Consider the following 24,902-nt stretch of genomic DNA (forward strand, 5'->3'; position numbering starts at 1 on the left):
TTCTCTTCATTCTTCCTGTACTAAACCAGACTGCTTCCAGGACCTGTTTCTCCACTGCTGGTCCAGACAGGTCTGGAAAGCTGTCTTTGTTTCCCTCCAGTGACCTGTCAATCACCTGAACTTAATCAGATTTCACAGTCTACCATTGCCACCCTGACCCCCCCTGTAGCTCAGTCCCTAGAGCCCGGAACAAATCTAACTTGTATGTATGAGAAGTGCTGTATAAATATGCTTTCACTTTAAATGCTGTGAGGAAGCGGTAAGAGAACGTTCGTCAGATTTTCTTCCTGTTTTTAAATGACCCTGGATAAATCCATTCCAGTTTAATAAAACAACTAAAGCTCATTTTCTTCTTATGATTTAATGGCTCTGCTGCAGAAGCCTGACAGGTGCCGACCATGTTTATTTACAGTATATCATGATGCCGTTCACATCTTTTACCTACAGTGGTGTGAAAGTGTTTGTCTCCTACTTTGGATCAGCAAACAAAGTTAATATCAGTCAAGGACAACAAAAGTAAAGACAAATGCAGTTTTTAAATGAAGGTTTTTATTATTGAGGAAGAAAAAACTACTTGACCCTGTGTGAAAAAGTGATTGCCCCTAAACCTAAAGTTAGATTTATACTCGCGTGCGGCCAGCAAACTTTTCCTTAATATGTGAGAAACAGTGAGTATGACGTTTGGTTCTTGGCAGAGGTTACCAGAGAACCCTGAAAACACATAGAGATGGTCAAACATTACAGCAGGTACAAACTGTTCTTGCACTTCGGCTTGACTTCACATTGTCATGGTCACATCACATCAACAACATTGCTGCCAAAATGGGCGGAGCTACAGCCATAACATGATGTGAACCATTAGTTAGTAGCTGGTTGTGAGTCCTGTGGAATTCTGTCCAGTCGAATGGTGAAGAAATTACAGGCTGACCAGCGTGGTTGTTGAGAACAGGGGGGCGATCCCTATTTCAACGAGGCCATGCAGGTCTGGATTGTTTTCTCCCTTAATAATAAAAAACTTCATTTAAAAACTGCATTTTGTGTTTACTTGTGTCGTATTTGATATTTAAATTTGTTTGATGATCCGAAACATTTAAGTGTGACAAACATGCAAAAACTAAGAGATCAGAAAGAGGCGAACTTTTCACACCACTGTGCAAACACCTTCTAAAACCCTGAAACCACAGTCAAACACGTCCAAATTTAACTCTGTTTCCACTCTTCACTTCCTTTTTGTCCACTTCAGCTCAGACATGCATCCAGATGGAGGCTGCCTCCTCTGTTTGCTAACACTCTGACTTTTCTGGTTTCATCTGTAACGTGACAGTTTTTCTGAGTTTTTCTGTCTTTCGAAAGGTTGCAGCATGATTGGTTGTTTGTGTGCGTTTCCTGTCACACGCTGACTGAAGGAGGAAGTGGAGTGATGACTCAGGGCTGTCAGGTGATCCTGCAAAAGTCTAACTTTTTTTAATTTGACGCCTTTTAGTACATTAGAAAATATAAACTGGCTTGTTCCGTTTTATATACACAAACATTTCTACATACCTACAAACACACACGTGCCTACATATTAGCTGACCTCTCATTTTTGTATTTCTACACCATTATTCATAAACTGCTTATAAACACAGATAATTCTGATGATAAGCAGCAACTAAATTCTCTGTTTCTCTAATTATTCATTAAGCATTTTACTGAACTGAAAAGCAAAGTTAAACCGTCTCTGTGTCGCTGAAATAAACAAAACCTCAAACACTATTTTAGCATCGTTAGCATGCTAGTCACAACATGCTTCATGGAAAACCAGGAAAATATTCAATGCCTAATCAATATGTGTGTGTGACAGAGTGTGTGTGTGTGTGTGTGCAGTACAAATGATTTATTCTTTGGTGTTTAATTATCTTATAAGCCGATCAGCTGATCACCAACAGCTGTCATGATTCACAGAACAACATGAGAGGAGAGGCAGGAAGCAGCTGCTGCACAAAGGACAACTTTAAGAGCTGAACCTTGACAAGCAGATAGTTCCAAAATCCTTGGAGGCTCAGACCTGGAGGCTCAGACCTGGAGGCTCAGACCTGTAGCTTCAGACTTGGAGGCTCAGACCTGGAGGCTCAGACCTGTAGCTTCAGACCTGGAGGCTCAGACCTGGAGGCTCAAAGCTGGAGTCTCAGACCTGTAGCTTCAGACCTGGAGGCTCAAAGCTGGAGTCTCAGACCTGTAACTTCAGACCTGGAGGCTCAGACCTGTAGTTTCAGACCTGTAGTTTCAGACCTGGAGGCTCAAAGCTGGAGTCTCAGACCTGTAGCTTCAGACCTGGAGGCTCAGACCTGGAGGCTCAAAGCTGGAGTCTCAGACCTGTAGCTTCAGACCTGGAGGCTCAGACCTGGAGGCTCAGACCTGGAGGCTCAGACCTGTAGCTTCAGACTTGGAGGCTCAGACCTGGAGGCTCAGACCTGTAGCTTCAGACCTGGAGGCTCAGACCTGGAGGCTCAAAGCTGGAGTCTCAGACCTGTAGCTTCAGACCTGGAGGCTCAAAGCTGGAGTCTCAGACCTGTAGCTTCAGACCTGGAGGCTCAAAGCTGGAGTCTCAGACCTGTAACTTCAGACCTGGAGGCTCAGACCTGTAGTTTCAGACCTGTAGCTTCAGACCTGGAGGCTCAAAGCTGGAGTCTCAGACCTGTAGCTTCAGACCTGGAGGCTCAGACCTGTAGCTTCAGACCTGGAGGCTCAAAGCTGGAGTCTCAGACCTGTAGCTTCAGACCTGGAGGCTCAGACCTGTACTTTCAGACCTGTAGCTTCAGACCTGGAGGCTCAGACCTGGAGGCTCAAAGCTGGAGTCTCAGACCTGTAGCTTCAGACCTGGAGGCTCAGACCTGTACTTTCAGACCTGGAGGCTCAGACCTGTAGCTTCAGACCTGGAGGCTCAAAGCTGGAGTCTCAGACCTGTAGCTTCAGACCTGGAGGCTCAAAGCTGGAGTCTCAGACCTGTAGCTTCAGACCTGGAGGCTCAGACCTGTAGCTTCAGACCTGGAGGCTCAAAGCTGGAGTCCCAGACCTGTAGCTTCAGACCTGGAGTCTCAGACCTGTAGCTTCAGACCTGGAGGCTCAAAGCTGGAGTCTCAGACCTGTAGCTTCAGACCTGGAGTCTCAGACCTGTAGCTTCAGACCTGGAGGCTCAGACCTGTAGCTTCAGACCTGGAGGCTCAAAGCTGGAGTCTCAGACCTGTAGCTTCAGACCTGGAGGCTCAGACCTGGAGGCTCAAAGCTGGAGTCTCAGACCTGTAGCTTCAGACCTGGAGGCTCAAAGCTGGAGTCTCAGACCTGTAGCTTCAGACCTGGAGTCTCAGACCTGTAGCTTCAGACCTTGAGGCTCAGACCTGTAGTTTCAGACCTGTAGCTTCAGACCTGGAGGCTCAAAGCTGGAGTCTCAGACCTGTAGCTTCAGACCTGGAGGATCAGACCCATAGCCTTAGATCTGTAGGGTCACACCTGTAGAGCAAAGGTGACTTTTTTAAACATGGATTAAACCAAATAAACCCACAAGCACGTTCTAATTTTATGGTCCTGGTCTGTTTCTGGGCGTTTGGAGTTCTACGTGGAGCTGGTTTTCATGTCCATTCGCTGGTGGATGAGGGCTGGCAGACGTGGTGAACATGTTAAATTAGAAAAACCTCCTGATTGCACATCACTAGCGTTTGGAAAATACTTTCAGCAGGCGTACGCACAAAATCTAGAAAACGGGAAACAGAGACACCAACGGTCCAGAATAAAAGCAGGAAATGATGTGAAATGTGAGACATTTCCACTATTACCTTCCACACCACATGTTAGATATTAAAGCTGTTTGCAGAAATGAATAAAGACACATTCTATATTAATCCTCTTAAGAGCCATGCTCGGGGAAAACAGGATTTCCAGGAAAAAGGGAGATGTTAATAAGAAGCTCAACCACTAAAACATGTTCTGTCATTGTAAAACAAAACTTCATGTTATAAAACCCATCCAGATAAATAAGGAGCCAGTCTGCTGCCAGCATGTCTTTGAAGTCATTCTGATGTCTTTCCTCCGTTGCATCGTGTTAGCACAGCTGAGCGCCGCAATTGTGATGTTTAGTTTCTGGTTTCTGATAAGTAAATAATAAATAACTCTGTGTGTGTGTGTGTGTGTGTGTGTGTGTGTGTGTGTGTGTGTGTGTGTGTGTGTGTGTGTGTGTGTTCCTACGGGGAAGGCGATCTCACACAGTTTGTGTGTCCAGTCGTCCAGCTGGTTTCTCTCGGAGGCGAACACGTAGATCTTCTCGGTGGTCTCCACCAGGAAGGACCCCGTGTCTCTGGGACAGCCGTCCATCTCTACCTCCGACACCCGGATGCAGTCAGAAAGACGGATCACCTGGGAGACAAACGGTGTCTCTCGTCATGCGGGTAACAGTGAGCCTGGTCGCTATGGAACCGGAGCTGAGGAGTGTGCGGTACCTTTTTGTGCTCCTGCTGTTTGCGCAGACTTTTGTCGTTCTTCTCCACGTTCCCTCCATCTTTACACTCGAAGAACTCCAGCCTGGAGATGGAGCAGGAGCTCTCCCTGTAGAGGACACACCACACCCGCTTCCATTTCTACGCACACACACACATGCACGCACAAACAGCTGAGCTCAGGCCGTGCACGCTGGAAGTTTCTACGGTAAGTTGTGTTTGTACCTTCCCAAATCGCTGCTGCTGGAGGAAGAGCATCCCCTGCTTCCTGATGTCCTCCTCCATGATGCCGCCACCACGCCTCCTCCTCCTCCCCCGCTCAGTGTCCTCCCGTCTCTCCTTATCGTCCTCTTCCCGTCCTCTCCTACTGCTTTCAACCTGAACTTCCCCTGTGTTTCCTCGTCCTCTGCTCCCCTTGCACCTCCTCTCACCTCCTTTCTGTTTTGGTGGTTCGGTATTTGGACTCGACCCGGTTCGGATTCTGAGCGCCTCCTTAGCTCCGGCTGAGCTTCACCTCTTCTTGTCTCGCCTCCTCTGTGGTATCGGTGTGATGCACAGAGACGCTGAGCATCATGTGTGCTTCCTGTCTCTGATGCAACATGTAATGCAGAACTAACCAGCTGTGACCTCCTCCTCCTCTTCCTCCTCCTGCTCCTCTACAAACTGATGAAACCACTTCAAGTTTATGTGGAAATGAGCGCCCCCTGGTGGTCCTGCAGACACCTGCAATGTGCAAGCTCAAACCAGAGTCATGGTTTGAAAGTTTTGGACTTTACTTATTTTTACCGTCTCACCAACTTTGTTTCGTTTCTTAACCCTTGTAGGTTATCTGAAATTTTTGGTCTTTCCACGTCATTTTTCCTCAAATATCAGCCTCCGCCCGGCTGTATTTACACATATCACATCATTTCCTATAAGAAAGTGCTTCTCTATGAAATTTAAGTTTCAATCTGTCTTGAGGGTCAATGGAAGCCCGGGAGGGACAAATTTACTACCCTGTCGGGTCACCTGAGCCAAGAGCTGCTAAAAAACATTACATACATTCAGACGTTCCTCCTTGTTTTGCTCACACTGTTGAATCAGCTTCACTTCTGATCAACACTCACCAAATATGTAATATTTACATACTGTCCGACAGCCAACTTGTGTCACCGCGACTGCAGCTGTCGCTGCTCTACTGGTGAAGTCTGCTCCTGTGGTTCAGTGTCATCCTCTCACTGTACACACTCCTCATGGAGTTAGAGCTTTGTTGGACTCTTCTGCTTTCACTCTCTCTCCTCTTAGATGCACAAAAAATTTCCCGCATTGTGTGTCAGCCCCATATCACCTTTGAGAGCACCCATTCTAATGCTGCTGAGGCCTTCCCTGAGGGAGAACCACATGACTGTGTGCCCAGAGTTATCTCTCTTTCATCTTTTCGCCCTGGCCTGTATGCCACACCTCTTTCTGATCCTGATCTCTTACTCTTTACAGATGGTTGTTGTTTCAGGGGCGAACAGGGGGAGTTAAGGGCCGGATTTGCAGTGGTCCAAGATGTAAATACACAGAGAAAAGAAGGACAGTTTGAAACTGTCCTAGCTGAAATCATTACAGATGAACACAAGTCAGCACAAAAAGCTGAACTAAAAGCTATCATTGCTGCCTTAAAATATGCAAAACATAGAAGAGTGGATATTTTTTCAGATTCTGCTTACATTGTAAATGCTGTACATATGGAACTTCCACAGTGGGAAAAAGGTGGATATCTGACATCCACTCACAAACCTATTAAATATGCCAAACTCATGAAGGACTTGGCACAGGCTCTCTTAGAACCCACAGAAGTGGCAGTTGTTAAAGTCAGAGTGCACACGAAAAGCCAGGACAGGCGAGCCAGAGGAAACGCAGCGGCAGATAAAGCAGCAAAAAACGTCACTGGCTATCGACCACAGCTATTTCAGATGCTACTCTCAGAACAGGAGGGACTGAAGAAAATAGAAAAACAGGAATTGAGAGCATCACCAGAGATTATAAAAACTACTGTTTACTATTCATTTGATATTTAATTTTTTCCTTTCTTAGACCTTTTTGGGAGCTAATGAAATTTTACATTTTATATTCTAAAATTGTATTGTATTTTTATTATAAAGCAGCACTGTTTAGGCTTATAGGGCAAGTTTCTTATTTTATTCATTTTAGTTGTCTTTAGAAAAATACATAAAATAAATAAATAAATTAGGTCTTATTTCCATACATTCCTTAAATGACATAATGAACCTGGACACTGTTGTATTTACAGCAAAGGCATTAATTTAACACTCTGAACAGATGAGAAGTCATGTTCTCACTAAAACAATTCAGCAGATTTTAAAATCATATCAGACATAAGTTTTATTTTAAGACAAAATTTGGAAATGAACCATGTTTGTTTTTTCTTTTTTCTTTTTTCCAAAGCCAACTTTTTAAGATGAAATTGATCTGTGGCTGCTGTTGTATTACACTAATCCATTCTCTCTGTGAGCGTTCTATTCAGGCTGCGGTTGACAAAAAGTATTCTCCTCCACCGCCTTATTCAGCTCAGTTTCCCCTTCTGGAGGTCCAGTCCCTGCTGGACTCTGATGACCCCCTGGATGGAGAACTGTCAGGGGAGGACACAGAGGTTTGAGACCCCTTAACCATGTTTTCTGCAGCTGACTTCCTACTTAAAGGTACAAACAGTACTGTGTTGGCTGATGAGGGTTTGAAGCTCCGGGAGAAAACGGATCTCTCGTACAGTTGCTATTTAAGGGTTAACCACACAGGAGGATGGTTTAGTGGACTGAAGGATTCCTTCAGTCCAACAGGGGGAGTTGTTGCAAATATTTTATAAGCATTTTGATTCATTTACTCATTTATTATTCATTTACTCATTTAAGCATTCTTATTCATTTATTCATTTACATTTTATCCTTAGATTTTAGTAACATTCATTAGGCTCTGATTTTAATTAATAGAACTACAGCTTAATTATTATTATTCCTTCACAGCTCACAGATAATGCATTCACAAACAGGACACAAACTCATATAGGGTTACTGAGTTCAATACTGAGAAAATAACAGGGACCTTGACAATGTTCTGGATGGCCAGTAGGGAGTAAATCGTAAATATTTTTGTATCTCTTTGCTTATCTATTCACTCCTAGCAGAACGGAATTTCCCAGTAACTCAGAAATCATTAAAAGTACAGCCTTTTGTGTAAAACGGTGGGAACAGGTAGAAGGAGGTCAGCACAGAGACAGACAGATAACAGGGCAGAGCGAAGCATCTTCTTTCCTTTCAGCTCTGACGTACCCCAAAAGGAGGACCTGGAGGAATCAAATTCCCGGAAGAAGGAAGGACCACCTTGCAAAATACACATTCACATGAATGCTCACCACATGCACGCACATAGCCACAATGCTTTGTATCAGTATAAATGAGGAGGATAATTTAGGTAGGCGGGTCTTTTGGCTGAACCGAAGGGTCCCGACACTTTGTGTATTAGTTGACCAGAAGCTAAGCTAACAGGCCTCCTTCTCGAGAAGATATGTATTGTTTTTTATTACTGGCTTAACAAAGAATTGTCAATTCTACTCAAACTCTGGTGTTTTTGCCTTCTTTTAAAAATGTGGATTTTTGAACACTCTTCCTTCTGATTTACAGGTGGTGAACAAGTCTTTTAAAGCCAACAAAGAATATTTTAAAACTTCAGTACATATCTGGTATTTTTGATTAGGAGTAAAGTTGACTGAAAGATCTGAGAAAAAAAGTGGCAAAAATATTCATATGTAATATCTGAAGACACAGAAGGGTAGAAAATTTTACATCTGACATTGAGAAAAACTGACATGCATGAAATTCACTTTTGTTTCACCTCAGCAAAAAACTGGACTGGACACACCGACCTGATGCAGGAAGGGCCAGAGTTGCCTCCACCTGCTGAGAGGGCTGAGGTCCTTCAGTGTGCATGGAGCTCTGCTCCGGACATTTTTTGACATCGCTGTGGCCTCTGCAGCCTTTTATGAGACTGGAAGAGATTTGTTGAGGCAAAAAGTTACTCTGTCAAGGAATTAAGAGTCTGGTTCTGAAGTGAAAAATGATTACAAGTTTATTGAACACAGGATTAAAATACAAAGAATAGAATGAATAGGAAGAATAGAAAGAATAGAATTGCAATTCCTGAGAGACTGCTCAGAGGTCTGACAGCACAGAGATCTGAACAGAATCTGATAAGAAACACACAGGCAGCATCTTTTAAGCAGAATGATCACGTCACAGCACATCATGAAATACAAACAAAGAGATTGTCTGTTCCTCACACAGGATTAGACACTTCAGCAAACCTAATGAGCTTTTTCAGTTTTATTGAGCTCGTAAACAACCCCAGTGACATTAAGGCAGGATGCCCGGCTGGGTCATCCTGAGGCGCCTGGCTGGTATCAGATAAGTCACACAGGTCAGAGCGAACCGTTCTAAAGAATGCATGATAGCAACAGGCTACTTAGTATTAAACTCAATTACCAAGAACCTAAACAACCTGTTTACCCTGAGAGGGATCAGTAGACATAATATAGTAAAGGGAATAATATGAAATTTCCACAACAATTCCCCTCTTATGATCATAATGAAACCCATTTCATATTGATCACACCAGAAAAGAAAATTTCATAAGATTAAAGCATAAAAGAAAAAAACACCAAAAATGCATCAAACAACGATAACCACTGAGGCAGAGATGCACAGTGGATAAAAATGAGAACACCACAATCAGCTAGTGAACCCAAAAACTCACGGTGACATCAACCCGCTAATGAACACATAAAAACAAAGAAAAAAAAGCAAACAATTGAAACAAAAAAAACAATGGGAAGACAGAGGAAACAAAAAAAACAAAAAAAACAGAAAACCCATAAAAGATAAAAGTAATAAAAGTAATGTATTTGTAGTAAAAAAACCCGTAATGATTATATTCAACAATCAAATCAACTCCCCATTTTCCCAATATACATTCAGACAAAACATCAGAAGTTGAAAGTCACAAGGATTCGAGAAACTCCATCATAACTCTGAATGGGGAAATAAAAATCAACCTCAATTCAACACATGTGATTTCCAGCAAAAAACAACAAAAAAACACATCAGAATACATATGAATGAGAAGAAGAGCAAACTAAGATGACTAAACAGAGAACTATCCACACAACCTAAACTTCATCATCACTAGAAAAATCAAGCGGAAGACCAGTATCATCATAACAGATCCGGGGAGGCTAAGCGGGAGGAGAAACCAGGAAATCTAACGGGGTGTTAGAAAAATCGCCCTGAGCACTAACAAACATCTGGAGGGAATGACCAGGAAACGCAGATGTTATCAGAACCTTGAGGCACCAGGGGACGAAAGTCACCACATGCCAGCAGGTAATCAGAACAGCAAAAATAGGGCCTAAAACTGCGAGCAAGATATGCCACCAGCCACCTGACTGAAACCAAGACCATAATTCAGAAGAAAATCCAGAGCTATCACGAGCCTCCATCCCAGATAACAGATCTCTAAGGTGACATGAACAGAAGACAGATTAGTAGACATATCAGGAATGAATGTACAACACTCGTCCCCTATAACCTTGCAGGTCCCCCCTTTCAGCTAAGAGAAAGTCCAGAGCCATCCTATTCTGCAGGGTCATGACCCGGAGGGCCTTTAACTCAGGTCCTTCAGCAGCAGACTGTTACACCCACGGTGTAAGAAAGAGGCTCCGCCGATCCTTCATCCCAACTGCTGTCAGACTCTACAACAATCTGTAACCCCTGAACCAGGCTGTCATGTTGTAGTCTGTTTACACTGTTTACACAGTCATTTATACCGTCACCTTATTCTGTTATTGTTTTCTTTATGTTTATTGTGTTATATTGAACTCTTAAGTTTATCTATTTATTCTTTTCTTTTTTATCTTTCACTTTTTAAATGCTGCCGTAATAAGTGAATTTCCCGTCCGTGGGATCAATAAAGTTTATCTAATCTAATGTAATCTAACACGTCGAACCCCTTAGTTTTAGAAAAGTGAGACTTTGTAACTCTACAGCTAATGCGTCCATTTGAAAAGCATTGTTAACTGTACCATAGTGTGGAAAAAACACCCCCCAAGCACTGAGTTAGTGATGGAGATACGAGCCCTTGTAGTCATATGAGGAGGAGCGAGAACCCCTGAAAGATCTGACAACACACGGAGGTGAGGGATGAGATAAGATAGATAGCGTCTACCACACCAATTTCTAGGCAGATACAAAAAGGACTTTGAACTGCAAACCCAACCCACATTAGTTGGACAACTATAACCCTCAGGAGATGGAGATAGAAGAGATAAAAGATGGAGATAGAAGAGATAGAAGACGGAGATAGAAGAGATAGAAGACGGAGATAGAAGAGATAAAAGATGGAGATAGAAGAGTTAAATATGGACAAACCAGGACAACTTAACATTACTCTCTCCTGCACACAACATAAAATTAGGATCCTTACAGGGAGGTCTATCCAGCAGTAAAAAAAACCCACATGAAGCAAGGATGGTGTGATTACAGGTACTGCTTACCCCTAAAAGCATATACACATCAAACCAAGGCATCTCAAAACACAACGGGGCAGCCACTGCATGTACAGAACTAGAAGGCGTCACAGACTTAGAAATCAGGTGATCAGTCTTGCTGGAGAAGTCTCTGTGAAACCTAATAGACTGAAATGAAAAATCATGCATCCATGGACAAAACTTCAGAAGCAAAGAAGCATGGAGGAAATGTGTACTGTTAGATTTACCCACTGATCTGGCAGCCAGGAAGGATAGCACCAGCCGCTCTCCCGTCTCCAGTCGGTGTGGCATGAGGGATCAGAGAACACACGTAACATGTGCTATTAATCACTTTGGTTGTGGTCTGCTTAGCAAGTGCATACCACAAGTTGTCATGTTCGTCATGATGATTGATGACATGGCGTCGCAGTCTAACTCAGGAACTGAAAACGTACCAGGTGAAGGTGAAGGAGGAACAGGTGAAACTCCTGCTGTCAGGGCAGACAGCACGTACAGTAGCGAAAACAGTGCTGCTAAAACAAACAGAGGCAGACACCAACCTCTGCACTGAAACACCACCAAATGTGCAGGTGGGAGACGGTGTTGATGCATCCAGGGTTCCATTCCTTTTTCCCACAGGGAAAATGAACTGCACACCTTTAGGCAGGAAACAGGTGTGCAAGCAGCAAACAGGCAGATCAGTGGTGGGCTCAGGTCAGAAGGAGCCAGGAAAATCCAGTTGTGTTGCTAGGCTCACCCGCTCTGTCCGGGGCCACAACGTCCAGTTGCTAGGCTCACCCGCTCTGTCCGGGGCCACGACGTCCCGTTGCTAGGCTCCTTCTCAGGCTAAGGGCCAGGCGATACAGCTGCACCCTCGGGGGGGGCACCTGACGTGTCCCTGGACTCCGATGAAATGGGCACCAGCCTGGAAGGGGTCCACAGAACCGCTGGGACCCACAGTGCATCCTTTTGAGGTTCTTAGTCAGGACCCAGTCTCCGGGACGGATCGAATGGCACACGGTTTCAGCAGGACGTGGAACCACGTCACGAACAAACTACAATCCAGCCATTCTGCATCAGTGTGTGAAACCCATTGCAGCTGGTTGTGGGAGAGCTGCTGATCCTGTGAAGCCTCAGAAAGCACAAGGAAAAGGTTTCACAATAAAACAACACTAAATCCTCACCAATGACGATTCCAGGTTGGGCCGGCTCAGTTCCAAGACCAGGAGGCCTGCTAGAGAGAACCTGAAATGGACTGAGGTTCAACCTTGTCCGGTTACACATCCTCCTGCAGGTCAGGAGGAGGTAGAGAGCCGTCAGCATGCAAAGCAGAGGATGTGAAGGGAGGGGAACAGAGAGCAGAGGAGAGAGGGAGCGAGGAGGAGAAGAAGGGAGACATCAAGTGAGAGACGGCGGAGTGAGACAGACAGGAGTAACGGTGCCTGCCAAGGTCAGCAACCCGAGACACGTCCAAAACCAGCTTACCGTCCGGCTTTTAGACACGTCCAAAACCAGCTTACCGTCCAGTTTTTAGACACGTCCAAAACCAGCTTACCGTCCGGCTTTTAGACACGTCCAAAACCAGCTTACCGTCCAGTTTTTAGACACGTCCAAAACCAGCTTACCGTCCGGTTTTTAGACACGTCCAAAACCAGCTTACCGTCCGGTTTTTTAGACACGTCCAAAACCAGCTTACCGTCCGGTTTTTAGACACGTCCAAAACCAGCTTACCGTCCGGTTTTTTAGACACGTCCAAAACCAGCTTACTGTCCGGTTTTTAGAACGGTGACTGCGTCGCCATAGCAACCAGCATTAGGAGAGAAAGATGTGGACAAAACAAACTTTCTAAAACACATCAACATTCCCTCAAACCACAGGACAGTGTCATACATGCACATAACCAACATAAACACATCAGATATTTTCCATTACAACATCTGCTTGTTCCTGTAATCTAGAAAAAACAAGTTATTATGAAATGACCAGACTATACGACTGGATCCTGAAGGCCACTGCTCCGGTATCACCCCTGTGAAAGCAGCCATCATCAGCAGTATGATAAGATGAACTAAAACAGCACATGCACCCGTATCCATGGTGATAATATCCTTCCTGTAAAAGTTTATCCCAGAATGTCATAAGCGTCAAAATCATGGTTGATTTTTCTAAATGTACACACACATATTCAAAAGAGATTTAGTGTAGACGTCTTTTCCTGTAGATAGATCCACATCATCAGTCCTGCTTATCAGGAAAATAAAGGTGTTTCTGGTTAATAACATCAGAGTAGCAGCATTATGAAACACAGCAACCATCCCTGTGTGGAAGCAGAGCAGCGTCCTGGAGAAAATCCTGCTGGAAGGAAAAGGTCGAGTAAAGTCCGTCAGTTCGTTCAGGTCAGTCAGAACTTTGTCAGTTACGTCACTCGTTCTGCAGAAAAGCCAAATCAGAGCAGGTAGATTTTCCCTGCATGTAGGAGGATCCATAAAGGCCAATATCACATAGTTTTGGAAAGACATGAAGTCTGCTGGAGTTTTCTTAATCAATTTATTAAACTCCGAGATGATAAGGACATTAAATCAAGTTAAATTGCTTTTAATTATGTGTCCACCATCAGCCAAGTTTTTGCTCGAGCAGCTTTTTGCTTTTGTTCTTTTACAATTTCTTTATTTTATTTTCCAAGAGAATCAGTTTAAAACATCCATGGATATCAGATTATTATGAAATAGTTTGTATTTTTCTCCAGGTACATCTCTGTATTAATTCTTACAGTGCACCTTCCCATGTTATTTCAAATAGCAACAACAACCAAAAAAACTATTTTATCCATATTAACGTAGGTTTTTAAACTTTCCCTTCTTTTACTTTAACTAATTTCCATCTGGTTATTTGGTGACCGTTAAAAGAGGAGCTCCTTAACTTTACTTTAATTTTTTTTTATTCCCATTTATTAATGAACATTTTCTCAAAGTGCCCGGGATTCATTTATTTGTTTTTAGACAGATTTCAGATCTTTAGTTTGCTTGGTTGAAATATAGATCAGGCCTTCAGTGTTTATTCTTTAAAGTAAAAATAGCACGTATTTTCAATTTTTTTTTATAGATGTTTGAGACCTTGATCTCAAAGAGCCATGTTATCCATTTTAACTTAGCAATGAATGATAGAGCAATACCAAAGAAAATGATTCCAGTATATGTGGATGTGGCTGCTAATAACCCTTAAATGCAGCATGTTATGGTTCACACATGAGACCACGGGTCAAAGTTATTATGCAGCCTTTTTAAGAGCAAAATGGAAGCTGTTTCTGGTTTATTATAAATTATAGGTACCAAGATATTCAAAACCTTAACTTAACCCAACTGTGAGCAAAAATAAAATAATCGGGACCCAGAAACACACAAGCAGTTTTGGTGCGAATTACGCACACACTTAAAGTTGACAGGAAATCAGGGAAGTTGCAGTTCGCATCACCACACAGAACCAAGCAGGAAACTGCTGTTCAGTATTTGGGGGCCTTTACACCTCTGGCAGAAAAAGGTTTTACTCACTCTCACTGCTTCAGCTGTAGGACTGAGAGAGAAACCATCTTATCAGATCCTGGGTCAGCGGTTAGACGGGGTAAAGGGGGGTGTCCTTCAAGCTGGATTCACAGCAGAAGAAAAACATCACTGCAGGTTCAAGAGGAGAGAACTCCAGTCTTCTTCTCACACACACTCAACAACACGCTGACGTCATCAGTCCACATCCATCACCCTGCAGCCACACAGACTCAGAGTCACACCCAGTTTCACCAGCCGGCTCACATACATGCATTACCCCTGTTTCACTCACATAGCTGTAGGGAGGAGCATGCGGGATGGAATGCGGAAGCAGGAAGCATCCCTTCTGTTCTTCTGTCAGACTGAGCACAGCTGCAGCCACGTGCTCATTCCACTTTACAGATGACACCTTTAAAGTTTCTGGAGAATGATTAAACCATTGTGTTTCAAATCTCTCATCGGGTTCCCGTGAGATGTTAGCAATGCACACACAGTTCTGAGCAGGGCTGGAGACAGAGGGGGAAAGATTTTTACTTCAGTCAGCTGCTGCAGAAAAAATTTGGCTCGGGACCTCCCAACAATAGCACACAGGATTTCCCAGGGGGTGTGTCCATGCTGTGATGACGGAGTCAGGGTTGGCCATAACTTTCACTCCATCAGGAGAAGATGTGAGACAAATGTTTAACCGACACATCAAATCTCAAACCAAAAAGGTTGACCGGACCAACTTCAGACAGCAGAAATAATGTCTAAATTTACACCCCAAGAGTAAATTACACCCAAGGGGTGCGGTCAACCATTTCTTTCACGGTGGTCCCAGACGCAGAGATTGAATGCACAAAATTACCAGACATCTGAAGCGGCACAGGAAACCCAGAAGCCCTCAAAACTGATCTAGTTGCACCAGAGTCTACCATGAATTCAACGGTCTTACCCGACACCTCGACTTGTAGGTTTGGGAAAATCTTGTAGGCCTCAGCCGTTAAATGCGTATTTTCGCTGCTATACGTCTTCGTCGGTATGCATCTGCTTTCGAGCACAGAGATAAGCATGGTTAATTTAGTCAAAGTCAGAGGAAACAGCAAGCGTCTCTTCATTGCAACAGAGCGAGGGAAAACTGCACGTGTTCATCAGTGTTGTGACCTTCAGCGGGTGTGTGTGTGTGTGTGTGGGAGCTGGGTGTGTGTGTTGTGTTATCTGTAGTTTGTTTACATTGGGTGTCTGTGTGCTGGCAGCAGAGCAGGAGGAAAAGGAGAGGAGAGCTTTCATTTACTGGGTCAAAACTTTGTGTGTGTAAGTTACGTCACCCAGAGATGTGGAGCGTCCCCCCTGATCCATCCTTGGCCGCCATACCCCCCCCAGTCAATCTGAAGGGGCAAGCTGCCGGCCCCGGTTTTTCAGGCGACGCGGACACTCAGCCTTCCAGTGTCCCAGCTGTCCGCAGATATGACATGCGTCATGATGGCAGCCACGTCCTCGAGAACCCCGCCCACGTCCACGTGGGAAGTCACGCCGTCTGGCCCCGTTTGGGTTTGGACCAGACAGAGCTGAATACATTGTCATAGCAGCCAGGTGCAGCTCTTTGTCCCCCCTCAGCAGCTCCAGCAGCAGAAAAAAAAAAAGGGAACTCATCAGCAAACTTTGGCCCAGAGGTCAAAGGGGCCATTGGGTCGCGATCTTCAGCGACCTCGGTCTCCGTCCATGTTTGGAAGACCAGAATGGGTCCCAGTCGGACCAGCCACTTGACCATGGGGCATGAGTGAGTGGTGGAATCAGAGTTCAGGCCATCTTTCCTCAGGGTCACAATGGAGGTTCTGCTGCTTTTGTGAGGGGCTTTGGACTTTTTCTTTTCCTCTGTGGTCTGCGGATCGGGCTGTGGTTCGGCCTTGGGCAGGTGGCGGGACTGGGGTAGGCAATCCAAGTCCGGATCCGGAGACGCTCCCAGCATCGTCAGGTCTGGGCACAGGAATGAGGTGTTCTGGCCGCTCGGGCCCGATGGTGGACATGCAGGTAGAGAGGATACAATGAGTTAGTTTTCAGCTGAGAAAAGTGAGACACAGCAACAGAGGTTGTCGTTCGCTTATCATGGCTGTTGTCAGGTCGTTGCAGGTCAGTCTGTGGAGGTTCAGTAAGTTTTGAAAGAACTTTGGCGTTCTGATTTCTCTTGTCGACGCGCACATTCTGCGAGCCAGTTTGTTAAAGCCGCCTGATGTTTTCTAAGCTGTCCCAATCTGAGACCTTCACCCGTTTCTGTGACTTTAATTTGTCCCTCATCCTATCTAAACCTTCTTTAGTTATTTTTAATGCTGCCGGGCTCAAAGAGCCTTCGGCTGGAAAAATACCATTCTGGATCCACTCCGCACACACCTCCACACACACCTTCCCATACTTACGTTCCATGAACTCAAAGAGTTCACCGCGGGGCGTCGCCGGTGTTTTGGAGCCTACATTACCCATGTTTATACTTAAGCACGGGGAGGAATATTCCCACACCTTAGACTACAGACGTCTCTGTAGAATACGGAATAACGGCTAATCCGTCCGCCCTATCTCACTGCTTTCCAGCGAGAGACCCACTCACACCCTTGTGAAGGGATTTTAACCTGCCCAGATCTCCTAATGAGACCTTCAGGCCCGCTTCTAGCCTACGGAGCTCCCAAAATCCCTTGTGAAGGGATTTTAACCTGCCCAGATCTCCTAATGAGACTTCCAGGCCTGCTCCTATAAGCGGAGCTCCCAAAACCCCCGGCTGCCCGTCTTCCTACTTTTCTAAAAAGGGAGAAATGTGTGTGTGCGTGAGAGCAACCTAAAATCCTAGAGTAATTTCTCACTCACCAGACTTCCTTGACAGGATGGAAGATGTTCGAGGTCCTGGCGGGCCAGTAAGGAGATCCACGAGGAGTCCCCCAGAAAACAAAAGCTGAGACGTACTCAGGTTGATCAGACACCCGTCGTAAAACCCGAAACTGACCACGCAGGAGCACTTCTGACACCAGGTTGTTGAGGCAAAAAGTTACTCTGTCAAGGAATTAAGAGTCTGGTTCTGAAGTGAAAAATGATTACAAGTTTATTGAACACAGGATTAAAATACAAAGAATAGAATGAATAGGAAGAATAGAAAGAATAGAATTGCAATTCCTGAGAGACTGCTCAGAGGTCTGACAGCACAGAGATCTGAACAGAATCTGATAAGAAACACACAGGCAGCATCTTTTAAGCAGAATGATCACGTCACAGCACATCATGAAATACAAACAAAGAGACTGTCTGTTCCCCACACAGGATTAGACACTTCAACAAACCTAATGAGCTTTTTCAGTTTAGTGAGCACATAAACAACCCCAGTGACATTAAGACAGAATGCCCGGCTGGGTCATCCTGAGGCGCCTGGCTGGTATCAGCTAAGTCACACAGGTCAGAGCGAACTGTTCTAAAGAATGCATCCACTTACGATAGCAACAGGCTACTTAGTATTAAACTCAATTACCAAGAACTTAAACAAGCTGTTTACCCTGAGAGGGATCAGTAGACATAATATAGTAAAAGGAATAATATGAAATTTCCACAACAGATTTAAACTGGTTAAGAACTTGTTCTGTCCTGGTCTGCTCACTGGACTCCATCAAGGAGGTGGCAGACAGACGTATGTTGACTATGCTAACATGTAACGTGGACACCTCCACCCACCCGATACATCCTGCCGGCTCTGAGCAAATCCTTCACCATTAGGTTCCTACACCTACAAAACAGGAAGAAGCTACAGCAGGTCATTCCTACAACAGGTCCATATAACAACCACCCTGTCTATCTGCCACCCCACCACCCTGTCTATCTGCCACCCCACCACCCTGTCTGTCTGCCACCCCACCACCCTGTCTATCTGCCACCCCACCACCCTGTCTATCTGCCACCCCATCACCCTGTCTGTCTGTCACCCCATCACCCTGTCTATCTGTCACCCCATCACCCTGTCTGTCTGTCACCCCATCACCCTGTCTTTCTGTCACCCCATCACCCTGTCTGTCTGTCACCCCATCACCCTGTCTATCTGTCACCCCATCACCCTGTCTATCTGTCACCCCATCACCCTGTCTATCTGTTACCCCATCACCCTGTCTGTCTGTCACCCCATCACCCTGTCTGTCTGCCACCCAATTACCCTGTCTGTCTGTCATCCCATCACCCTGTCTTTCTGCCACCCCATCACCCTGTCTGTCTGTCACCCCATCACCCTGTCTGTCTGCCACCCAATTACCCTGTCTGTCTGTCATCCCATCACCCTGTCTGTCTGTCACCCCATCACCCTGTCCGTCTGTCACCCCATCACCCTGTCTATCTGTTACCCCATCACCCTGTCTGTCTGTCACCCCATCACCCTGTCTGTCTGCCACCCAATTACCCTGTCTGTCTGTCATCCCATCACCCTGTCTTTCTGCCACCCCATCACCCTGTCTGTCTGTCACCCCATCACCCTGTCTATCTGTCACCCCATCACCCTGTCTGTCTGTCACCCCATCACCCTGTCTATCTGTCACCCCATCACCCTGTCTTTCTGCCACCCCATCACCCTGTCTGTCTGTCACCCCATCACCCTGTCTGTCTGTCACCCCATCACCCTGTCTATCTGTTACCCCATCACCCTGTCTGTCTGTCACCCCATCACCCTGTCTGTCTGCCACCCAATTACCCTGTCTGTCTGTCATCCCATCACCCTGTCTTTCTGCCACCCCATCACCCTGTCTGTCTGTCACCCCATCACCCTGTCTGTCTGTCACCCCATCACCCTGTCTATCTGCCACCCCATCACCCTGTCTATCTGTCACCCCATCACCCTGTCTGTCTGTCTGTCACCCCATCACCCTGTCTGTCTGTCTGTCACCCCATCACCCTGTCTTTCTGCCACCCCACCACCCTGTCTATCTGCCACCCCATCACCCTGTCTATCTGTCACCCCATCACCCTGTCTATCTGCCACCCCATCACCCTGTCTGTCTGTCACCCCATCACCCTGTCTATCTGCCACCCCATCACCCTGTCTGTCTGTCTGTCACCCCATCACCCTGTCTGTCTGTCTGTCTGTCACCCCATCACCCTGTCTGTCTGCCACCCCATCACCCTGTCTTTCTGCCACCCCACCACCCTGTCTATCTGCCACCCCATCACCCTGTCTATCTGTCACCCCATCACCCTGTCTGTCTGTCTGTCACCCCATCACCCTGTCTGTCTGCCACCCCATCACCCTGTCTTTCTGCCACCCCACCACCCTGTCTATCTGCCACCCCATCACCCTGTCTATCTGTCACCCCATCACCCTGTCTATCTGCCACCCCATCCCCCTGTCTGTCTGTCACCCCATCACCCTGTCTATCTGCCACCCCATCACCCTGTCTTTCTGCCACCCCATCACCCTGTCTATCTGCCACCCCATCACCCTGTCTGTCTGTCACCCCATCACCCTGTCTATCTGCCACCCCATCACCCTGTCTGTCTGCCACCCCATCACCCTGTCTTTCTGCCACCCCATCACCCTGTCTGTCTGTCACCCCATCACCCTGTCTATCTGCCACCCCATCACCCTGTCTATCTGCCACCCCATCACCCTGTCTGTCTGCCACCCCATCACCCTGTCTTTCTGCCACCCCATCACCCTGTCTGTCTGTCACCCCATCACCCTGTCTATCTGCCACCCCATCACCCTGTCTATCTGCCACCCCATCACCCTGCATTGCTTCCCACCACTCAGTTATGTGTATATAACTAATAATTTTTTATTTGTTAATGTAACGTCTCTGTAGTACGGAAGCGTGGAGCTGTCACCCAAATTAAAAAAAATCAGACCTTATCACGTTATAACGTGATACTTTATTGTAATAACGTGAAACGTATCACGTTATAACGTGATACTTTATTGTAATAACGTGAAACCTATCACATTATAACGTGATAAGTTTATTATAAGAACACAGCCTGTACTGTATGCAGATGTTGTTACGACCTTTATTGGAGCAAAATACATTTCATGGAAAATATACTCATCAAGCAGAAACTTTTCAGTTCTTTTTGACAATGATTAATTGTTCTACTCTGGTTTATTGTTGTACAGAAATGTGGGACAGTTCTGAGAAACACGTAGGTCACCTGCCTGCACGCAGTGAGATGGGGCGTACCTGTAGGCCTATGTCTGAATTGCCACAGATCAGGCTTCCCCAACTTGGGACCTCTTGAGCCAGTGTCCTGCAGGTTTTCAGTGTGGTTTATTATTTCCAGAGAAATTCCTAATTTACTACATGGGATTAAGTTTTACTTCATTGGAGAGATTTGATGAAGCTTGGAGGACACTTGTTGACGTTGCACCCTTTAAGTAGACAGAACCACGTCTTTGTGTCGGCAACTTATTTCTCCCAGTCCCAGCGGTGCATAAAGCCTTTATAATTTTCATTTTTATTGTCAGGAGACAACATGTTATTAACTGAAAGCAGCACACACACTCTATTGCCACTCAGACACATGCACGCACCGTTTCACTGCGTGCAGGCAGGTGACGCACCGCGTTGCTTATAACGGTCTTGTGTACAATAATAAACCAGGTCTGCACCAGCCTCTTAACGACCCATTATTTGAGTCAGGTGTGCTGCAGTATGGACATACTGAAAACCTGCAGGACTCTGGCTCAAGAGGTCCCAGGTTGGGGATGCCTGCTCTGTGGCAATTCAGACACACACGCACACCGTCTCACTGCGTGCAGGCAGGTGACCTACGTGTTTCTCATAACTGCCCCACATTTCTGTACAACAACAAACCAGAGTAGAACAATTAATCATTGTCAAAAAGAACTGAAAAGTTTCTGTTTGATGAGTATATTTTCCATAAAATGTATTTTGCTCCAATATAGGTCGTAACAACATCTGCATACAGTACAGGCTATGTTCTTATGATAAACTTATCACGTTATAACGTGATAAGGTCCGATTTTTTTTTATTTGGGTGACAGCTCCACGCTTCCGTACTGTAGGACATTTATACAGTTAACTATTATTATAATTAGTAACTACTGCTGTTATTTTTGTTTTCTCTCTCTCTCTCTCTCTCTCTCTCTCTCTCTCTCTCTCTCTCTCTGTGTGTGTGTGTGTGTGTGTGTATGTGTGTGTTTCTGTTTGTGTACATTCTTGCTGCTGTGCCATGTAAACTTTCAGGCTGCAACATTTTTCAAAACAAAAGTTGGAACAGGGACGATTCAGTTAATGATGATGATGATGATGATGATTTGGTCTAAAATCAACATCCATGAAAATCTCTGATGAGATATGTTCCGATGATCCAGTTTGTCATCAGCAGCAGCTGCTAGAAGCACATGAACCAGGAAACAGAAGCTCTACAATCCAGTTACATTCACACATGTCGAGAAGCTGCATGTTAACCTAGTCCAGAGGTCCAGAGTATACTTCTCTGGACTCAGAGGCGTCTGGGATGGACATGGAAATGCTGTTGGTCTGCAGGGAAAATGAAGACAACTTTTCCTCCTTTAAATCAAATATTGGCCACGATGTAATTTGATGTAATTACATATTAACTTTAAAAAGAAAAGGAAAAAACGTAAATTAAACTACAGCCGTAAACAAAAAGTCAAATCAAGTAAATAAAAACAGTAAGTAAACGTGAAGAACCTTTCTCCCGCTCTCTTTGTTCCTACCCGGACCAGACTCCAGCCGCACGGTTGCTATGCAGCAGCAGCGTGAGACGCTAGCGGTGCTAAAGGAGGCTCATCCGCGCGCAGACTGGGAAAACATCGTCAGACGTCACTGCTCCATCGCTGGGTGGCGATGACGTCACCGAAGCGGTAAACGTTTAGCTGTGACGTGGGGGCTTACAGGCTAACGGGGGATTAGCTGTTAGCTTCAAACTGCGGCCATCAGCAGTGTTCAGGGTACGGCGGCCGGCGGGGACATGTAGAGGAACGGTGAGGTCGCTTCTCCGGACTTTAACCCGGGTCCGGATCCAACAGAATCGGAGTTCAGCTTTATCTCCCTATGGTTCTTCCTCAGGTTTGAATTTGGACCTGAACCCAAGCTGGTCCGGACTGGACAGAACAGGCTTCCTCAGGATGGACCACAGAGCACGCACACCTTCAGCATGTCAGACCCAGCTACTGTAGTAGATCACGGTCCAGATGCCGGTACCGCCCGCCCCCCTCTGGCTGCGAAGGCCATGTCCGAGTCGTACGTCCAGCTGCGGTACCGGGACACCTCCCTGCTGGTCTGGCAGCAGCTGCAGCTGCAGGCTGCACCGCCCTCCACCTACCTGAACCGGAGCCAGTCTGCCTGGTACACCAGCTACGGGAACCAGGCCGTGCTGATCCGGGACAAGAAGGGTCTGCAGGACCGTGAGGGACAGTCCAGAATCTGCAGGATTATGTGAACCAGGACCAGACCGGGCTATGTTCCAGAGAAGTCCGTGACATTTTAAAGGATTTGAAAATTTAAATTTAGAAGTTTTTCTGTTTCAAGCTGATGTTTTGCGTTAGGATTTATGTCCAGTTTTCTCTCTGCAGCCTGAAAACTGTCCTGAACTCAGCTGTTCCAGCAGCGGGAGCTGGAGCCGGATCACCGTTCCGGTTTCTGTGTTCAAAACGCTAGACCGGGTTCTGGTCCGGTTCCTCCACAGCGATGACCGTTTCCTGTCTCTGGTGGGCAGAGGTCAGGGTCCGTGTGGAGGTATTGGCCTGGACCTGAACCACCAGGTGGACGCCTCCTCGCTGTAGACGTCAGCTGATCCTCAGCTGTAAAGCAGCTGTTTTTACAGCAACCTGCTGCTGCAGACGGAATTCACATCTTCAGCTTTTCCTTTCTGAGGCCGCGGACAGGTGACCTGTTCACCTGAACTACTACAACACTGTGGAATAAACTATTTATTTTACTACAATAAACACAATACTTTGATTTTACCTGCTGAGGTCACATGTGTCTTTCCACTGGTACCTACTCAGCTCCACCATGAAGTACTACTATTTGTAATACTACCTAGTACTACAGGTCGTACTACCAGGTACTTTTTTTTACCACCAACTCAGGCTGGGTTCAGAAAACGTGATGTTTTCCAGGCTGCATGCCACTGATTGGCCAGGAAGGGATGAGTCATGAGAGCGACTCCTTCACAAACGCTCCATCACCTCCGTGTGGTGCAGAGGGACACCATCACCGCTATTAACCAGGTGGACAAGGAGTTGTAGGAAATAAAGATGTGTGGACAGAAATGAGGACAACAATAAAAAACATTGTGTAAGAATAAATAAAGGAAATCCTCCTCTTGTGTGTTTCGTTAGCGTAGCATCACTTCTAGACCTCCAGCCTCCAGTCTGGTCCCGCTCTGCTGGAATGAAGGACCAAAGCTACTTTCCACACTGATGCTACATGCTGGCAGCAGACTGACTCCTTATTTATCTGGATGGTTTTATAACATGAAGTTTTGTTTCACAATGACAGAACATGTTTTAGTGGTTGAGCTTCTTATTAACATCATCTCCCTTTTTCCTGGAAATCCTGTTTTCCCCGAGCATGGCTCTTAGGAGGATTAATATGGAATGTGTCTTTATTTATTTATTGCTGCAAACAGCTTTAATATCTAACATGTGGTGTGGAAGGTGATAGTGGATTGTGTACAAATGTCTCACATTTCACATCATTTACTTGTTTTATTCTGGACCATTGGTGTCACCGTTTCCCGTTTTCTAGATTTTGTGCGTACGCCTGGGTCAGAGTTGCTGTGGAGGAACATTTTCCCACCAAGTTTGGTTTTCATAAATCCCAAAAGTTGATTATATTTGATGTGCGCTGGTTTTAGAAATGAGGCCCCTGGTCTGAATATACTGTAGAATTCTAAAAGGCCTTTTGGCCGCGAATGAAGATGCCAATGCTTACAGATTTCTTTGAGTCTATGAAGACGATAATAATAACATTAATACACAAAAAGAATACAGATCCTGCTGAGTGTGCCACATTTCACCTGAATTCATTACTTCCGGTCGACTTCCAGATAATATAAAAATAATCCCACAGTTGAAGCCTTGCTGCAGATCTTTAACCTGACCAGTCAGGCTCTGTAACATCACGCTGACGACATCCGGAGGCCACTAAAGAGAACAGACCACTCGACCCTCACATGAGAACAGCTGTGCTATCGCTGGACGCCGAGATGTGATCTGTTCGCTCAGTCTTGGTAAAAAATACATGGGTTGGATCGGAGCTATGTGCAGCAACCTGCAGGCCCAGTACGTGTAAATGGTGCCCTGACTGTCCAGAGATGTCTGCCTTCTTACTTACCTGAAGCAACACGGACCAA

At 45.7% G+C, this 24,902-nt stretch overlaps 2 protein-coding genes and 1 long non-coding RNA gene across 7 annotated transcripts in view; 1 reads left to right on the top strand and 2 right to left on the bottom strand.

Annotated features, from left to right (window-relative positions):
- dok2 (docking protein 2) overlaps nucleotides 1–5,491 on the bottom strand; it is a 40,745-nt gene extending 35,254 nt beyond the window's left edge. Inside the window, exons 1-3 of one of the 2 annotated variants that reach the window (XM_042000164.1) lie at nucleotides 4,695–5,491; nucleotides 4,473–4,610; nucleotides 4,222–4,389 (exon numbers count right to left, since the gene is read on the bottom strand). In XM_042000164.1, coding sequence (XP_041856098.1) covers nucleotides 4,222–4,389; nucleotides 4,473–4,610; nucleotides 4,695–4,754 — 366 coding nt within the window. In that variant the 5' untranslated portion in view covers nucleotides 4,755–5,491. Of the gene's footprint in view, nucleotides 1–4,221; nucleotides 4,390–4,472; nucleotides 4,611–4,694 lie in introns of those variants that run through there. The other variant, XM_042000166.1, reaches the window with a different exon arrangement.
- Nucleotides 1,422–23,508, top strand: LOC121649381 (putative uncharacterized protein BRD3OS). Of its 4 annotated transcripts, none has more exons than XM_042000196.1 (3): nucleotides 1,422–1,438; nucleotides 22,610–23,014; nucleotides 23,116–23,508. In XM_042000196.1, the coding sequence occupies exon 2, from the start codon at nucleotides 22,698–22,700 to the stop codon at nucleotides 22,980–22,982; it is 285 nt and encodes a 94-aa protein (XP_041856130.1). In that variant the 5' UTR covers nucleotides 1,422–1,438; nucleotides 22,610–22,697; the 3' UTR covers nucleotides 22,983–23,014; nucleotides 23,116–23,508. The 4 variants fall into 4 exon arrangements, with proteins under 4 accessions (XP_041856130.1, XP_041856127.1, XP_041856129.1 ...); XM_042000193.1 differs by lacking the exon at nucleotides 1,422–1,438 and adding an exon at nucleotides 22,238–22,404; XM_042000195.1 differs by lacking the exon at nucleotides 1,422–1,438 and adding an exon at nucleotides 22,240–22,491.
- On the bottom strand, nucleotides 9,085–12,594 carry LOC121649391. Its single transcript, XR_006012112.1, has 2 exons — nucleotides 11,786–12,594; nucleotides 9,085–11,685 (listed from the first exon to the last, which is right to left on the bottom strand). It is a non-coding gene; the product is annotated as an uncharacterized LOC121649391 (long non-coding RNA).
- Nucleotides 23,509–24,902: the final 1,394 nt, after the last annotated feature.

This window comes from Melanotaenia boesemani, chromosome 11 (assembly GCF_017639745.1).
Source record: "Melanotaenia boesemani isolate fMelBoe1 chromosome 11, fMelBoe1.pri, whole genome shotgun sequence".
In the NCBI taxonomy this organism is placed as follows: Eukaryota; Metazoa; Chordata; class Actinopteri; order Atheriniformes; family Melanotaeniidae; genus Melanotaenia; species Melanotaenia boesemani.